Source organism: Mus pahari, chromosome 7 (genome assembly GCF_900095145.1).
Source record: "Mus pahari chromosome 7, PAHARI_EIJ_v1.1, whole genome shotgun sequence".
Taxonomy (NCBI): Eukaryota; Metazoa; Chordata; class Mammalia; order Rodentia; family Muridae; genus Mus; species Mus pahari.
The window spans coordinates 49,051,922-49,065,310 of record NC_034596.1 but is presented as its reverse complement, the minus strand read 5'-3'; the positions used below and the strand labels follow the sequence as shown (position 1 = coordinate 49,065,310).

General features: G+C 43.6%; 1 protein-coding gene across 1 annotated transcript in view; it reads left to right on the top strand.

The window, feature by feature from the left end:
- Positions 1-1,865, top strand: part of Dtd2 (D-aminoacyl-tRNA deacylase 2) — a 7,914-nt gene extending 6,049 nt beyond the window's left edge. The window contains exon 3 of the mRNA XM_021202503.1: positions 926-1,865. Coding sequence (XP_021058162.1) covers positions 926-1,251 — 326 coding nt within the window. The 3' untranslated portion in view covers positions 1,252-1,865. The remainder of the gene's footprint in view (positions 1-925) is intronic.
- The last annotated feature ends 11,524 nt before the right edge of the window (positions 1,866-13,389 follow it).

The window sequence follows — 13,389 nt, the reverse complement described above, 5'->3', positions numbered from 1 at the left end:
CCTGCCTCTGCCTCCCAAGTGCTGGGATTAAAGGCGAGTGCCACCACTGCCCGGCAGATAAATAGTCTTATTATGCTTATAAAAAATATTGCCATGGGGTTTTTGTTTTGGATTTGAGAGGAGTGAGATTTTATTTGTATTTATGTGTATGGCTGTTTTGCCTGTCTGTGTACCATGTGCAAATGTTGCCGGAAGAGGCCATAAGAGGGCATCAGGTCCTCTGGCCAGAGACAGATGTTAGCTGACATGTGAATGCTAGGAGCCAAATCTCCATCCTCTAGAAGAGTAGTCAGTACTTTTAATATCCAAGTCTTCTCTCCAGCCTCCCATTTACATATATACATATGCACATATATATCTACATATACTTACTCATATACACATACATATTCATATACATAGAAGCTGACAGTATCTTGTTTACTTTCTCATCTCTAATAACAAATTTCACCTTTACATTTTCCCAATAGACCTTATTTATAAAATGTTAGACCATGTTAATATTGCCTTAAATTGTGAAATTACAAAATCACTGGTTTATAATGGAATTGAACCAATGGGTTTGTTTAAGAAATGAAAGAAGCAGCGAAACAAACACCCACGCGTCCCCTGCAGGCAACAGTGCCTGAGGTTCCAGTGTGCCGCTACTCCTTTGAAAGTAGGTCTTCTGGGATGCACTTTGTATGGGTGAGCCTCGCTGCCAGGTTGGATTTGAAGCACCCTGGTATTTTCTGTATAGCATTCAGAGTGTTCTGTATATTTGGGGCTTAGGCAGTGTTGTTTAGTGAAGCCCTTTTTAACATCTACAGACTTGGGTTGAAAACTAGGTTTTGAATATGAAATCTGATAACCAATTAAAAGATTGACGCTTTTCTTCATGTTTATTTTTCACTTCAAAAGTGCCTTACCTCTTCTCTTTACCCAGTTAATACGCTGTTAAATGTGAAGTTAAGTGAAACGGAAACCGGCAAGCACGTCTCAATCCTCGACCTGCCTGGCGATGTTCTGATCATCCCGCAAGCCACGCTCGGGGGCAGGGTGAAAGGACGGAACATGCAGTACCACTGTAACTCTGGAAAGGAGGAGGGTTTAGAACTCTACTCCCAGTTTGTGAGTCTGTGTGAAAAAGCCGTGGCCAACAACAGCAAGTGCGTAGAAGCGGGGGTCATGGTGGCACACGGCACGTACGGGAACAGGCAAGTGTTAAAGCTGGACACCAATGGACCATACACGCACCTCATTGAGTTTTGAAAAATTACGTTCCACACCGCTTCCTGTATAAAACGACCTGGACCTTTAATTCCAGTGCTCAGGGAGCAGAGGCAAGCAGATTTCTGTGAGGTGGGGGCCAGCCTGATCTATGTATCGACAGCCAGGACTACACAGTGAAGCTCTGACTCCAAAAACAAAAAGTTAAGTATTTATGCTGGGCATAGTGGTGCACACACCTTTATTCCAGCACTTGAGAGGCAGAAGCTGGGGGAGCTCTGAGTTTGAGGACTGCCTGGTCTACAGCGTGAGTTCTAGGATAGGCAGAGCTACATGTAAGACCCAAAATTGAAAAAATAAAAACTACATAAATAAATATTAAAACTTGAAGATACTTTTCAAAGTGAGGAATAAATGAGCAGAACTAGACGTCTGAGGAGCTGCTGGCGGCTCCCAGTGTCTCAGGATGTTTTAGTCTGCATTTGGATGCTTTAGCTTCCGATTGCTCACACACCCTGAAATCCCTTTTTTTATAGCTTCCCTACAGTTCTATTTTGAAACTTAAGAATCAATACCTTGAGCTCATTGTCCTTAGCTTTTTGTTTTATTGATTCACAATACAGTTGTTGAAATGTAATAAACTATTCATAAGCTTAGAAACTCCAATTTTTGTTAAAGCTTCTCCAAGGATATATATATGCCTTTCAAAAAAGACTACATTACTTCCTTTAAATCGTTTTGACTTTATGCTCTGGTGAAATGCTGACTCTCAGCCCTAGATATGGTTCAAGCAATTCTCCTTACAAAAATTGCCTGAGATACTTGAGATACTTGAGGAGAATGGTGCTGCAGGCGCGGGGAAGGTTGTTACTTAGAAATGATGGCAGATAGGGAAGAAACAAGAAAATGAGTAGGCTGGGACGTAACTTCAGTTTAGCTTTCAGCATACACACTCATTTTACCTTCATAGCTCTAATGAGGACAGCACTATAGGAAGCAAGGCAAGTCATTTCTGCAAGTCATCCAGTTCGGCAGAATCATCTCTCTCCTCTAACATGAGAGAGACCTGTTGAAATTAACCTTGATGAAGGTCTGCTTCTCTCCTTGCCAGTAATTGCTTTATTTACCTAACTAGACACAAGCAGAATTGCCCCTAACGTGGATGCCTAGAGGCTCCCCTGGAGCTGGCGTTACAGGTTTGTGCCTGATGTGGGTGCCAGGAATCCAACTGAGGCCCTCTAAGTAAGCAGTGCTTGCTCTTAACCATCGAGCCATCTCTCCACCACCCAGAAGTGTCTTTTAATCTTTCAACTTTGAAACTGGGAACCACTTGTAGAAAATACATGCGGTTTTGATGTCTTGAACACATTCCTATAAAGTAAAATGGGGGAACTGGAGAGGTGAGTCAGTGGTTCCAAGACTGTAGTATTCTTAAAGGAGCAGCGTTCAGCTCTCAGCACCAACGTCAGGCAATTGACAGCATCCTGTTGCTCCAGCTCCAGGTCTCTACCCTACCCCACCCACCCCACATGCACCTTTTCTTTTTTAATCTTAAAAAAAGAAAAGGCAGCATGAATCATACCTTTATCATTCATTACTTCATTGTTTCACGTTATAAAAGAAGGCATGCTGTCATAGAGGCTGCCCATAAGGGGGATGAGCCACACATCAGACCCCGTGTAGTATCTTCCCTAAACATAAGCAGCAGCAGCCCTGAGTTGGGGTTGGGACAATAGGATTGGCTCCCATAATTATAGCCCTACATTCTACATAGCACTGTCATATGTCTGCTAAACTCGGGGACCCTACTCTCTAACTGTCAAAGACCTCTCCTCTCCTCTCTAAGGTCCAGAAATGTCGGAATTCCCTTTGTTCTGCTGGTCCCTGTCAGGTCTCTCAGCCCAGCCTCCCCCACTGTGAATGGCAGCTTTACTAAAGGATATTTCACCAGGAAGGGAAAAAAAAAGACACACCGTTTATGAATAATGTTTATGCTAATGATTTTTTTGGCTCTTTGGTGAAGGAATAAACATTACTGAATATCAATATCAAATACTACAGCATTCTGTGCCACTTGTCTTGGAGAATAACAACCTCACTGCTGTTACAAGAGGAAATGTCCGATTTTTACTCTCAGTGACCAGCATTGCAGAGGACCTCACAGATGATTTACTTATATAACAAAAACACTTACCAGAACTGCAGTGTATTTATGAATCAGGCAAGCACCGGAGATGGTTTAACTTGGTAGCCCATTTGGTTTGGGTCATGCACACCCACCTTCTTGTAAAGCCCATAGCAGCCTATTTCCTTCACCTGCACGTACCATGCTCACACACCCCTCTCCAAACAACTCATATAGCAACCCCAGCATGCCCTCGAACTGCCTCTTGAATCAGGCTGCCATACTGCCACATCTGGACACTAACATTAGTTTCTTCCACCCCTAGTAAATCAAATTTATATGGTTTCTAGCCCATGTCATCTTCAAAGGATCAGAGTAGGAAGAATAGGGTCTAACCTGAGCTAATTGTGGGTGTATGTCCAGTGAGGCAAAACTGCTCTGTAGTAAGCTTTTAAAGAGATTCCACTATTTACCAACTTCTGCCTATGCATAATTGGGCATACAGATGATTAAAGTCCAATGTATTATTGGAAGGGACAGGAACAATAGGAAAAGTAAATGCATGGCCTGTCAAAGTAAAAACCACCCAGATTATTCCCCTTAATAGCTAACTCCCCACTCTTGAACCCCATTAAAAGAATCCTCAAGCAAATCCAGCATATTAATTTTATTTACTCATTTATGAGATTTTTTTTTAATGTATATGGGTGTATTGCCTGCAGTATGTCTGTATACCATATGCATGCCTCAAGAAGTAGAGTTACGGGCTGGTGAGATGGCTCAGTGGGTAAGAGTACCCAACTGCTCTTCCGAAGGTCTGAAGTTCAAATCCCAGCAACCACGTGGTGGCTCATAACCATCCATAACAAGATCTGATGCCCTCTTCTGGAGTGTCTGAAGATAGCTACAGTGTACTTACATATAATAAATAAATCTTTAAAAAAAAAAAAAAGAAGAAGTAGAGTTACAATTATTAGCTGGCTGTTAGCTACCATGTGGGTGACTTGGGAACTCAACCCAAGTCCTTTAGAAGAGAGCCAGGGAGCCACCTTTGAGCCCTAAGACCTATAGTTGTTTAGGTTACTGAGTAAGAGTAGCTTCCTAAGGGGAAGAGTTACTAGGAAGTTTACTTTTCATTCTGAACAGGTGCCTTAATAGTGATTTTAAATACATACTCATTTTGATGGCTCCTACCTTCTTGGCAAGCTGTCTCCAAGGCTGTATTTCTGGAACATGTCTTTATCTAAGGTACTACAGTATTAGAAGTTGTTGTAACCTTTGATCTTCAGGACAAAGTCTATACACTAGAGGTTGGAATAAACGTTTTGAATACAGTCAGCCAACTGTAGTGAGTTCTGACCACCAAGAGTAAATTTCTAACATGAAATTATTCTCTTGTGATAACCGTGTGGTTGTTATTCTCCAAGACAAGTGGCATAGAATCCTGTATTAGTGGATAGTGATATTTGATAACTTACTCTTATCTGTGGAGCCAATAGATCATTAATGTGGACACTATTCATAAGTCGGAACCTTAGGAAATAATTTTCAAAGAAAGAGCAAAGTCCAAGAGGCCAAACACTCTACAGATAGTAGAGAAATAAACAGGCAAGAAACATTGTTGAGCAAAGGTACTTTTCAATGCATAAACAAGAGGCGACAAGATGGCTCAGTGGGTAAGGTACCTGCTACTCAGCTTAATGATCTGAGTTCAATTCCTGGGACCCATGTTGCAGGAAAGAACCAACTGCCAGAAGTTGTCCTCTGACCTACACACACACACACACACACACACACACACAGTGACACAGTGTGTCACAAATCAGTCAATAAATAAAATATGAAAAACAATTACAAATGCTAAAGAAAAATTAACACAAGGTCAGAGGAGAGACCTGCAAGCCTAAGCTATGAGTTTTCAGAACTTACACAAGTGCTATCTTAATTACTTTTCTGTTGCTGTGAGGAGATACCATGACCAAAAGAATTTATAAAATAAAGGTTTATTGGGGGCTTTTTTTTTTTTAACAGATCTTGCCTGAGTTTATTTGTAACAACAGCATAGGACACTGGTCATCTGCAAACAGTGTGTGGGTGGGTGTGTCACAGCAGTCCATGTGTCTTCACACTGGCAGGAGTTTTTTTCTATGGGGCCTGCACAGGGGCCTGGTCACCTTTGGAAGCCTGAGCTGGAGCTGAAGCCTGGGCCTCCAGCTAAGGCTTTGGTTGCTAAACCTTGGGCTTTGGTTGGCAGAGCCTACGACCCTTGGCCATGTAGCTTCCAATCATCTTCCCAAGTTTGGGGTGAGCAATGAAAGCCAGATGGCTGAGTTTGTGGCTGGGGCCCTTTGGCATCTTGGATTTGATGGCCTGAGGCTTCACAAGGGCCTTGATGGCTTCTGTGGGTACACTCACTACCTTTGCATTGTTGGCCTGCACCTTCTTCAGGCCTTTCTTGTTGTGCTTCTTGGCAAAGCACATGTTCCTCAGGAACTTGGAGTCAACCCCCTTAAGAGATTCATATCTTTGTGACCAGGGTTTCTTGATGCCACTTCTGTGCTATTTGCAGGACTACTTGTGTGTGGTGTGGTTCTTGGACTTGGCCATGTCTGCATGGTAACATGTGGCTCCCACAGCATCTGGGACCAGGAGAGAAAGAGTACTGGGGGCTTTGTTAGAGCTTGAGAGGATTATTTCATGACCATCATGTGGGAGCAAAGCAGGAGGCAGGCTAGCATAGTGCTGGAGCAGTAGCTGAGCACTCACATATTGAGATGGTAACCCATGAAAAGGAGAGAGCCAACTAGAAGGGCATGAGGTTTTAAAACCTCAAAACCACCCCCAGTGACACACCTCCTCCAACAAGGTCACACCTCCTAATCCTTCCCAAACAGTTGCGCCAACTGGAGTTCAAGCATCCAAGTATATGAGTGGGTCCATTCCCATTCAAGCCACCACTCAGTCTTTCAACAGTCGGGATTCTCACATTTTATAGAAGGCACTATGTCAGCCTGTGCCAGACTCACCAAGGGAATCTCTTAAAAGGCAGTTCTAGATCACTGTCTCAGGAGTCTAACTCTAGTCATCAGTCTTCCTGCCGGGTAACTCTTGCATGCATCAGAATCCCAGACCCATCACTCAGAACCAAGTCCACACTTCTAAGACTGGTATCAAGGGATTTTTATTTTGGTTTCTTACAATTATTTATAGTGGAGAGATTCACAGCACAAAGCCAGTGTGGAGGTCAAAGGACATCTTCCAGGGATTGGTTCTTTCCTTCCATCATGTAGGTCCCAGGGATTGATCTCAGGCCTGGTAGCAAGCATTACCCATTGAATGACTTTCTCTGCCCAGGTCTTTTATAATCCGACTCCTCGGAGCTCTGGTATGAGCCTAGCATCATTTTTAGGTTACACCCTTACTTCATTGCCCTAATTCTCTTCTAAATCCATCATCATTTGTTCTGTAGCTTCAGGCAATCTCTTACATCCCCACAGGAATTTCTCTTGCTGCCATCCTTCATGTTATAAGCAGACCATTCCTGAAACCTGTGATGTACTATGAGACTGAGTACCTTTTATCTCTGGACTGTGAGCTTATAATAACACAGAGGGACAGAATAATGGTGGGCAGACAGCATGAAGTCTAAATATTTTATCTTCTACCATGTTTGGTAGTTCCCAGTAAGCTTTATCAGAGGCAGTGGTGTACCAGTGACCAGAATACCCTTGATTTTGCTTCTGTTAGACTGTTAATGCACAATGGATTTCTTAGTTATGAAGAAATAAAGGTTAGAGCTCCAAGAAGTAAGTTTACTGTAGCTACACCTTGCTTTCCTGTCCTATGTGACTCCAGAAGAGTGTTGTACCAATGAAAGCAAGGGATGTGTCTGTGTTCTCAAGGCTCACTCTAGTATCTTTCTACTGTAGTACAACTATGTGTATGGAAGCTTTGTCTATAAAAAGGTGTTCAAAAAGCAAATAGCCTTAAAACACAGAAGTTAAAAGCCATATATTTGAGTCTTATGTAAAATAAACTATGAAACAAAAACATGTGGGTTACATTTACAAATAATGAATTTGATGCAACAAACTTTATTAGCACATACCCATCTAATCTCAGAATAAAGCAGTTCTGGGGTCTGCAATACAAACAGCAAATGCTAACAGAAATACCATCCTTTTGTCACACGATGGCTCACTTCGGCTCACTCCGTAGCCCTGGCTGACCTGGAGCTCATTCTGTAAATCAGGCAGGCTGCCTATGAATTCACAGATAAACTCCTCCCCTCATCTCTCATGTGAGGTGATTAATAAAGGCATGCATCACCACAACCATGTAGCTGTTTATTGGGGTTTTATTTTTTTCTGTCTTGTTTTATTTTAAGTCATGAAAGCATGAAGCAGTTTGTTTCACAGGGTATCCAAGAGAGAAGGAAATTAGGTCCCCAAGCCAGGTGAGCAGCAAGTGAGAACATCAGAGACCAAGTATACAGGAGCCTGGGGACTTCTAGATATGACCAAGCTGCACAACTGGAAGATGGAAAGGATACTGGCTGTTCTAGGGCGTCCTGCCCCTGACACTGACATGACAAGCCTTAGTAACACTAGAGTGGAGGAGAGATGCTAGGCCCCTAAAGGCTCCTTTTGAGCTCTACAGAGCCTCCTGTGGCTACCTGGTGTGAGTGTCTGAGGACACCAGGAAGCACCGAACCTCTGCCTATCCTCCCAGAATACCCGGGGACTGGTCTCTCCAGGTAGTATTCAAGCTAGCAATAAAAGCTCGTGAGTACACTAACCAGAGCATGTGTGTCTCAGGCTTTAGAGGGGTGGGACAGGGCTGGGCAGGCAGTTGGGAGGAGCGCACTAGGCATCTAAGGTCTAAGTGAAAGACTAATTCCCAAGGGAAGGGCCCCATCTAGGCCCTTGAAAGCACCGCAGTCACTGATTGGCAAGGCCTTCAGATGGGTGTTGAAGCAGGAGGTTGGTCATGTTAGAAAGGAGTTTTGCTGACAGACACTAGGAGCCTGGGCTCCAAAGGGCCTGTGTGGACAGGGGTTTGGTGAAAGAAGAGGGAGTCATAACAACGTGGAGTCAGGAAGGGGTCAGAAAAAAGGAGGTGACAGAAGGAAGTCAGTCTGTACCCTAAAGCCCTGGATGATACAAGAATGGACTCCCAAGAGCAGGGCAAAGGTGCTGCATGCCCTTAGTGTCAGCACATGTGAGGGAGAGGCATGCAGATCTCTCTAGTTCAAGATCAGCCTGGTCTACAAAGTCCCAGGCAAGCCATGGTTCCATAGTACAGGTCAAGTACATCACACGCGGAGAAAACCCACAGAGGTGATACCACTAAAGTAACACGGCTGCTTCCCAGGAACCGAGAAGAGCGGACTGGCTAGAGGACTGCAGATGTCCAGGCCTGGATTCTCCAAATGTGTACTACAATCTTTTCTGTCTCCCCTCGCAGGTTGTATAGAACAGGATGGCATCATTCTTAGTGACATTTTGTGACCCATCAATTAAGTAGGACAGATTGGGAAAGTCCAGGCCAGCTTGAACTTCTCTTTCAGCCACTGGCTTCTGTCACTGTTGCGAGTACACCCCTCCTCTGTGGTGCATCTCTTCTCATAGTTACAGACTGTATTCCAGGAGAGGGCTGAGGCAACCCCCAAATGTCCCAGTCATCTGGTGTCACAGGCATGGTACTAGTGCTGTGGTCAAGTCTTCCCTTTACAAGATTTTTCAATATGGCTTATTTATTTATACAGTGTTAGAGAGTATTCTACTCTGAAGAAGCTTAATAAAACTTGACCTATTTAGCCTTTACCCTGAAAACAAAAAAGAATTTATATATTGCACCCTATGTAACAGCATTTGAGAACATTTGAGCCCGTAGTTTTAAAATTGTGAAGTTGGTTTTTTGGGTTTTGTGGATTTGGAGGTTTGGTTTGGTTTGGTTTGGTTGTTGTTTTGGTTTGTTGTTGTTGTTGTTGTTTTGGAGAAGTTTCTTTTCAAGGATGTGTCTGACAATGCTATAAATGTAACCTTTGGGCCCAGACTTGAGGTACTATTTATTTGAGCTTTGTATGACTGAATAGGCTCTGGCCCACTTTCTCTTTCTGATATTCTTTGATTTACTTTGAAGTCCCACTATAAGCTTCTTTGTAAGAAAATATGATCATCTTCAAAGCTTAATTTCCTCAGTGCCTAATTATAATCAGATAACCGTCCTCGGGGCTTTTCTCCCTTTCTGTCGTGTGAACTACATCATGAACAGTTTCTTTTCCGTCATAGTCACAGTCTGAATCTTCCAGACGGCAATGGAGCGGAGGGCTGTGGGAAATGGTTTCAGACATGATCCTTAACTGTAAGACTTTCTTCAGTTAGATAGACACAAACATGCACAGGGTAGGATATGGTCCGTGATGTCTCGGCGAGGCTGTCTATGGAATGTAAAATAACAGAATACTTCTCACTTTGGTGGTAAAAAGGCATATAGTCCAGCAAGATGGCAGGTAGAGGCATTTGCTACAGAAGTCTGGTAACCTGAGTTTGATTCCTGTGACCCACGTAAAAGCGGAAGGAAAGAAACTTGACACAGTTGCCCTCTGACCTCCACATATGTATTATAGCATGAGTGCACACACAAATATACACAATATAATAAAAAAATTTTAAGTCATGACAATCTGGCCAACCTTTGAAGAATGAAAAGGTCTTTCATCAGTACTAGGGATGAAAACTGAATTTCAAGCTTTAGCCTAATAAGCGGCCACTGGGGACTCCGAAAGCAATGACATGATTAGGAACTGTGTCAGAGGCTGGCTCTGGGAAAAGTTCTCGCTGTGCAAGTATGAGGATCTGAGTTCAGATCCCCAGCACCCACATAAAGAACAGTGGCTGCAGCATGTATAACCCAGAACTAGCAGGGTACAAACAAGTGGGCCTGTGAGGCTTGCTGGGCTGTTAGACAAGGTTCTGTGATAGACCCTGCCTTAAACATAAAATAGAGATATACCCAGCAGTGGTGGCAAGGCACGCCTCTAATCCCAGTACTTGGGAGGCAGAAGCAGGTAAATCTCTGAATTCAAGGTCAGCCTGGTCTATAGCGAGTTCCAGGACAGCCAGGGCTATACAGGGAAAGCCTGTCTTGAAAATCCAAAAAAGAAAAACAAAGTAGAGAGGCAATTGAGGATAACATCCCAATATTGCCCTCTCTAGCCTCCATGCATGCCTACATGGTGAATGCTCATACACACATAGACTAAATGAATACAATTTAAAGGCTTAGGAGGATTACCTGGGTTGCAGTATATAGGACTACAGAGAAAAGAGAATTCAGTGGAAGCGAGACATGCTCTTTGGGACAGGACATTAGAGCTCACTTATAATACGCTGGTGGCTTTCTGTAAGCATAGTAATTGATATAATTAGGTAGTGCCTGATATTTCAAAGAAAAATATACTCCAGAGCAGCTGGTTTGTTATGAGACTACATAAAAAAGGATTGTAAAATCACTCTAAAATTTAATGTATGTGTTTCTGGAAAGATGGATTCATACTTTAATCCACTGAGTTTTGAAGTAGCTGAAAATTTACCTACATGGAAATGTGAAGCAGTGTTAATTATGAAAGGATAGGAGAAACTAAGGTAGATTTCATCACATGGTCTTCACCAACTGCCTGCTCTGACGAGTGTAAAGATGCACTCTAAAACCAGAGACACAAGTTCAGTCTCAAGGCGGTCATAGCAGTCTCAGGAGAATGCCAAAACAGTTAACAGGGAATACTGGAGAAACTAGCTGTGCCAAAAGAAAAGTTAAAAACAGCACTGTCAAGATGGAAGGAGGATTGAAAACCCTGGCAAGCAAGATAACCTTGTGCTTGGGAAGGAAAGATGGGTACACAGCCAGTGAAGCAAATATAGCAAGATGCTAATTGCAGAATCTAAATGGTAGGGATATGAGAACTGACTACATATAATGTCTTAACTCTTCTCAGAGGCCAGGGCTCTGAGTGAGCCTGCTGCCTCTGCTGCAGTTTAAAAGACTCCTCAGACACCATACAATTGCTTTGTGGGAACACCTGTCTACTCAGAGGGCCTTTCTAGCTGTAAAAAGCAGTCCCCTGTAGAGCCCAGTGTACAGATCTGTAATCCTAGCTACCAGGAAGGCTGGAGCATGAAGATGGCAGAGGCAAAGGCAATCTGGATAACTTAGTGAAAACTTGGAAAATTACAGAGCATGGCAGAGCCTGGAAATTCAGTTCAGTGAAGGAAGGTTTGTCTGACATATGCAGGACCCTGGGCTCCACCTCTAATAAAACCAACCTACGCCAAAAAGGTCCCAAATGATAGCCAATTGAACCATCAGCTCCTCCAGTCCCAAAGTAAGGTTAGTTTACTGTCACTGGACATCTGACCCTGAAAATAGAGCGCAGTCTTGTTCTAAGGAAACTCGTGATTTGTACAGCTTCCCAGTACTCTATCAGAGTACGATCTGAAGGTTACCTAAATCACAAGTTCTTCAAAAACACATTAAAGTGTAAATTTCTGCATCTCATCACTGAGCTCTGAGAGTGGAGAGGAATTCATGATTTGTAGTTTTATTGAGTGCCAGGAACTAAATCTGTGGCTTTATACACTTTAGTCAAAAAACACTCTACCACTGAGCCATCTTCCAAGCTCCTAAAATCTACCTTTTTATAAATAGTTCTTTCGTGTACTTATTTATTTGGGAGTATGTGGGCCTGAGGTTTTCCACGGGGATCTCTGTCCAGGCCAGGGGGTGGGGGGTGGGGGTGGGGCGAGGGTTCCAGTGAAGGGAATCGAGTGCAGGCAGGGAGACAAAGTCTCTGCCATGCCTTCCAGGTTGCTCTGAACTGAGTCAGGTCAGGCTGAGCCAAAGAGAAGCCCTCTATCCAGTGAGGAGTGCAGCGGAGCCTCAGGTGGCTCTTCGGGAGAGAAGATCTCTTCCCGTGTGTTACAGCTCTTGGAACAAAAGACTCATGAAGAAGTAGTTCTCCAGCACCTTTAATTCCCTAGATAGGATTTATATACAGTTTGGGTGGTGATTCAGGATTTGACAGCAGGGACCTCTCATTGGCTTGGACTGAGAGCTTGTGGGAAACCTTATTTGCATGTGGGAAGGCTCGGTGCTGCTTCTATTGTGACTGATAGCCATGCCTCTCCTGTGGAGGCTGTGGGGGTGGTAACTTTGACAGGAGCCAGAAGTCCAGGAGACATGATCAAAAGCCTTCCATCCCGTGTAGGTGGAAATTACCACCCACCGAGTCCCACTGGGGTTCAAGACCTATGCTCTACTGGAGACCAGGCTGTCTGTGGGCAGCCCACTGCCCCACAGGAGTAGGACATGTGTATGCTATGATGTGTGTGATGGTCAGAAGATAGCGTGCAGGAGTTGGTTCTCTCTTCTCACCGGTTCTAGGGATCAAACTCAGGCTCTCAGAGTTGATGGTAAACAGCTTCACCCACTTTTGCACCTTGATAGGCCCAGAATCGACATTTTACCAGGTACTTCACCCTCCCAGTGTCCCTTTCACAGACTCAGATGTGAGAACTGATTATATTTGGCCACTGTCTGAACCAAGAGAATCAAGAGGCCTCTAACTCTGGGGTCTCAGTTTCCTGTAAACGCTACAGTACTTGGTGTCTCTAGAATTCATCACAAGGGGAAATTGTACTTGATGAATTATATGATCCCTTCCAGTTTAACACTTTTTGTGAATTATGAAAACTGAATCATTTCTAGTAGGAATTAGTTCAACTTTAATCCAATGAACCGGAAAAAAAAAAAAAAGTTAAAATGTATGTTTCTTTAATTCAGCTAGAATGTGAGTTACTCATCAAAATAACTTGTAACTTGTGAATGTTTGTTTGGATTTTAAGGTTGAGCCACCCACAGATGGAGCTGCAGACATTGCTCACAGCCTTTTGATGATTCATAGATCTCTGTTTCCCTGGCAAGCCACTGCTCACACCAGCCACGCCCACTAAGCCACTGCTCACACCAGCCACGCCCACTAAGCCACTGCTCAC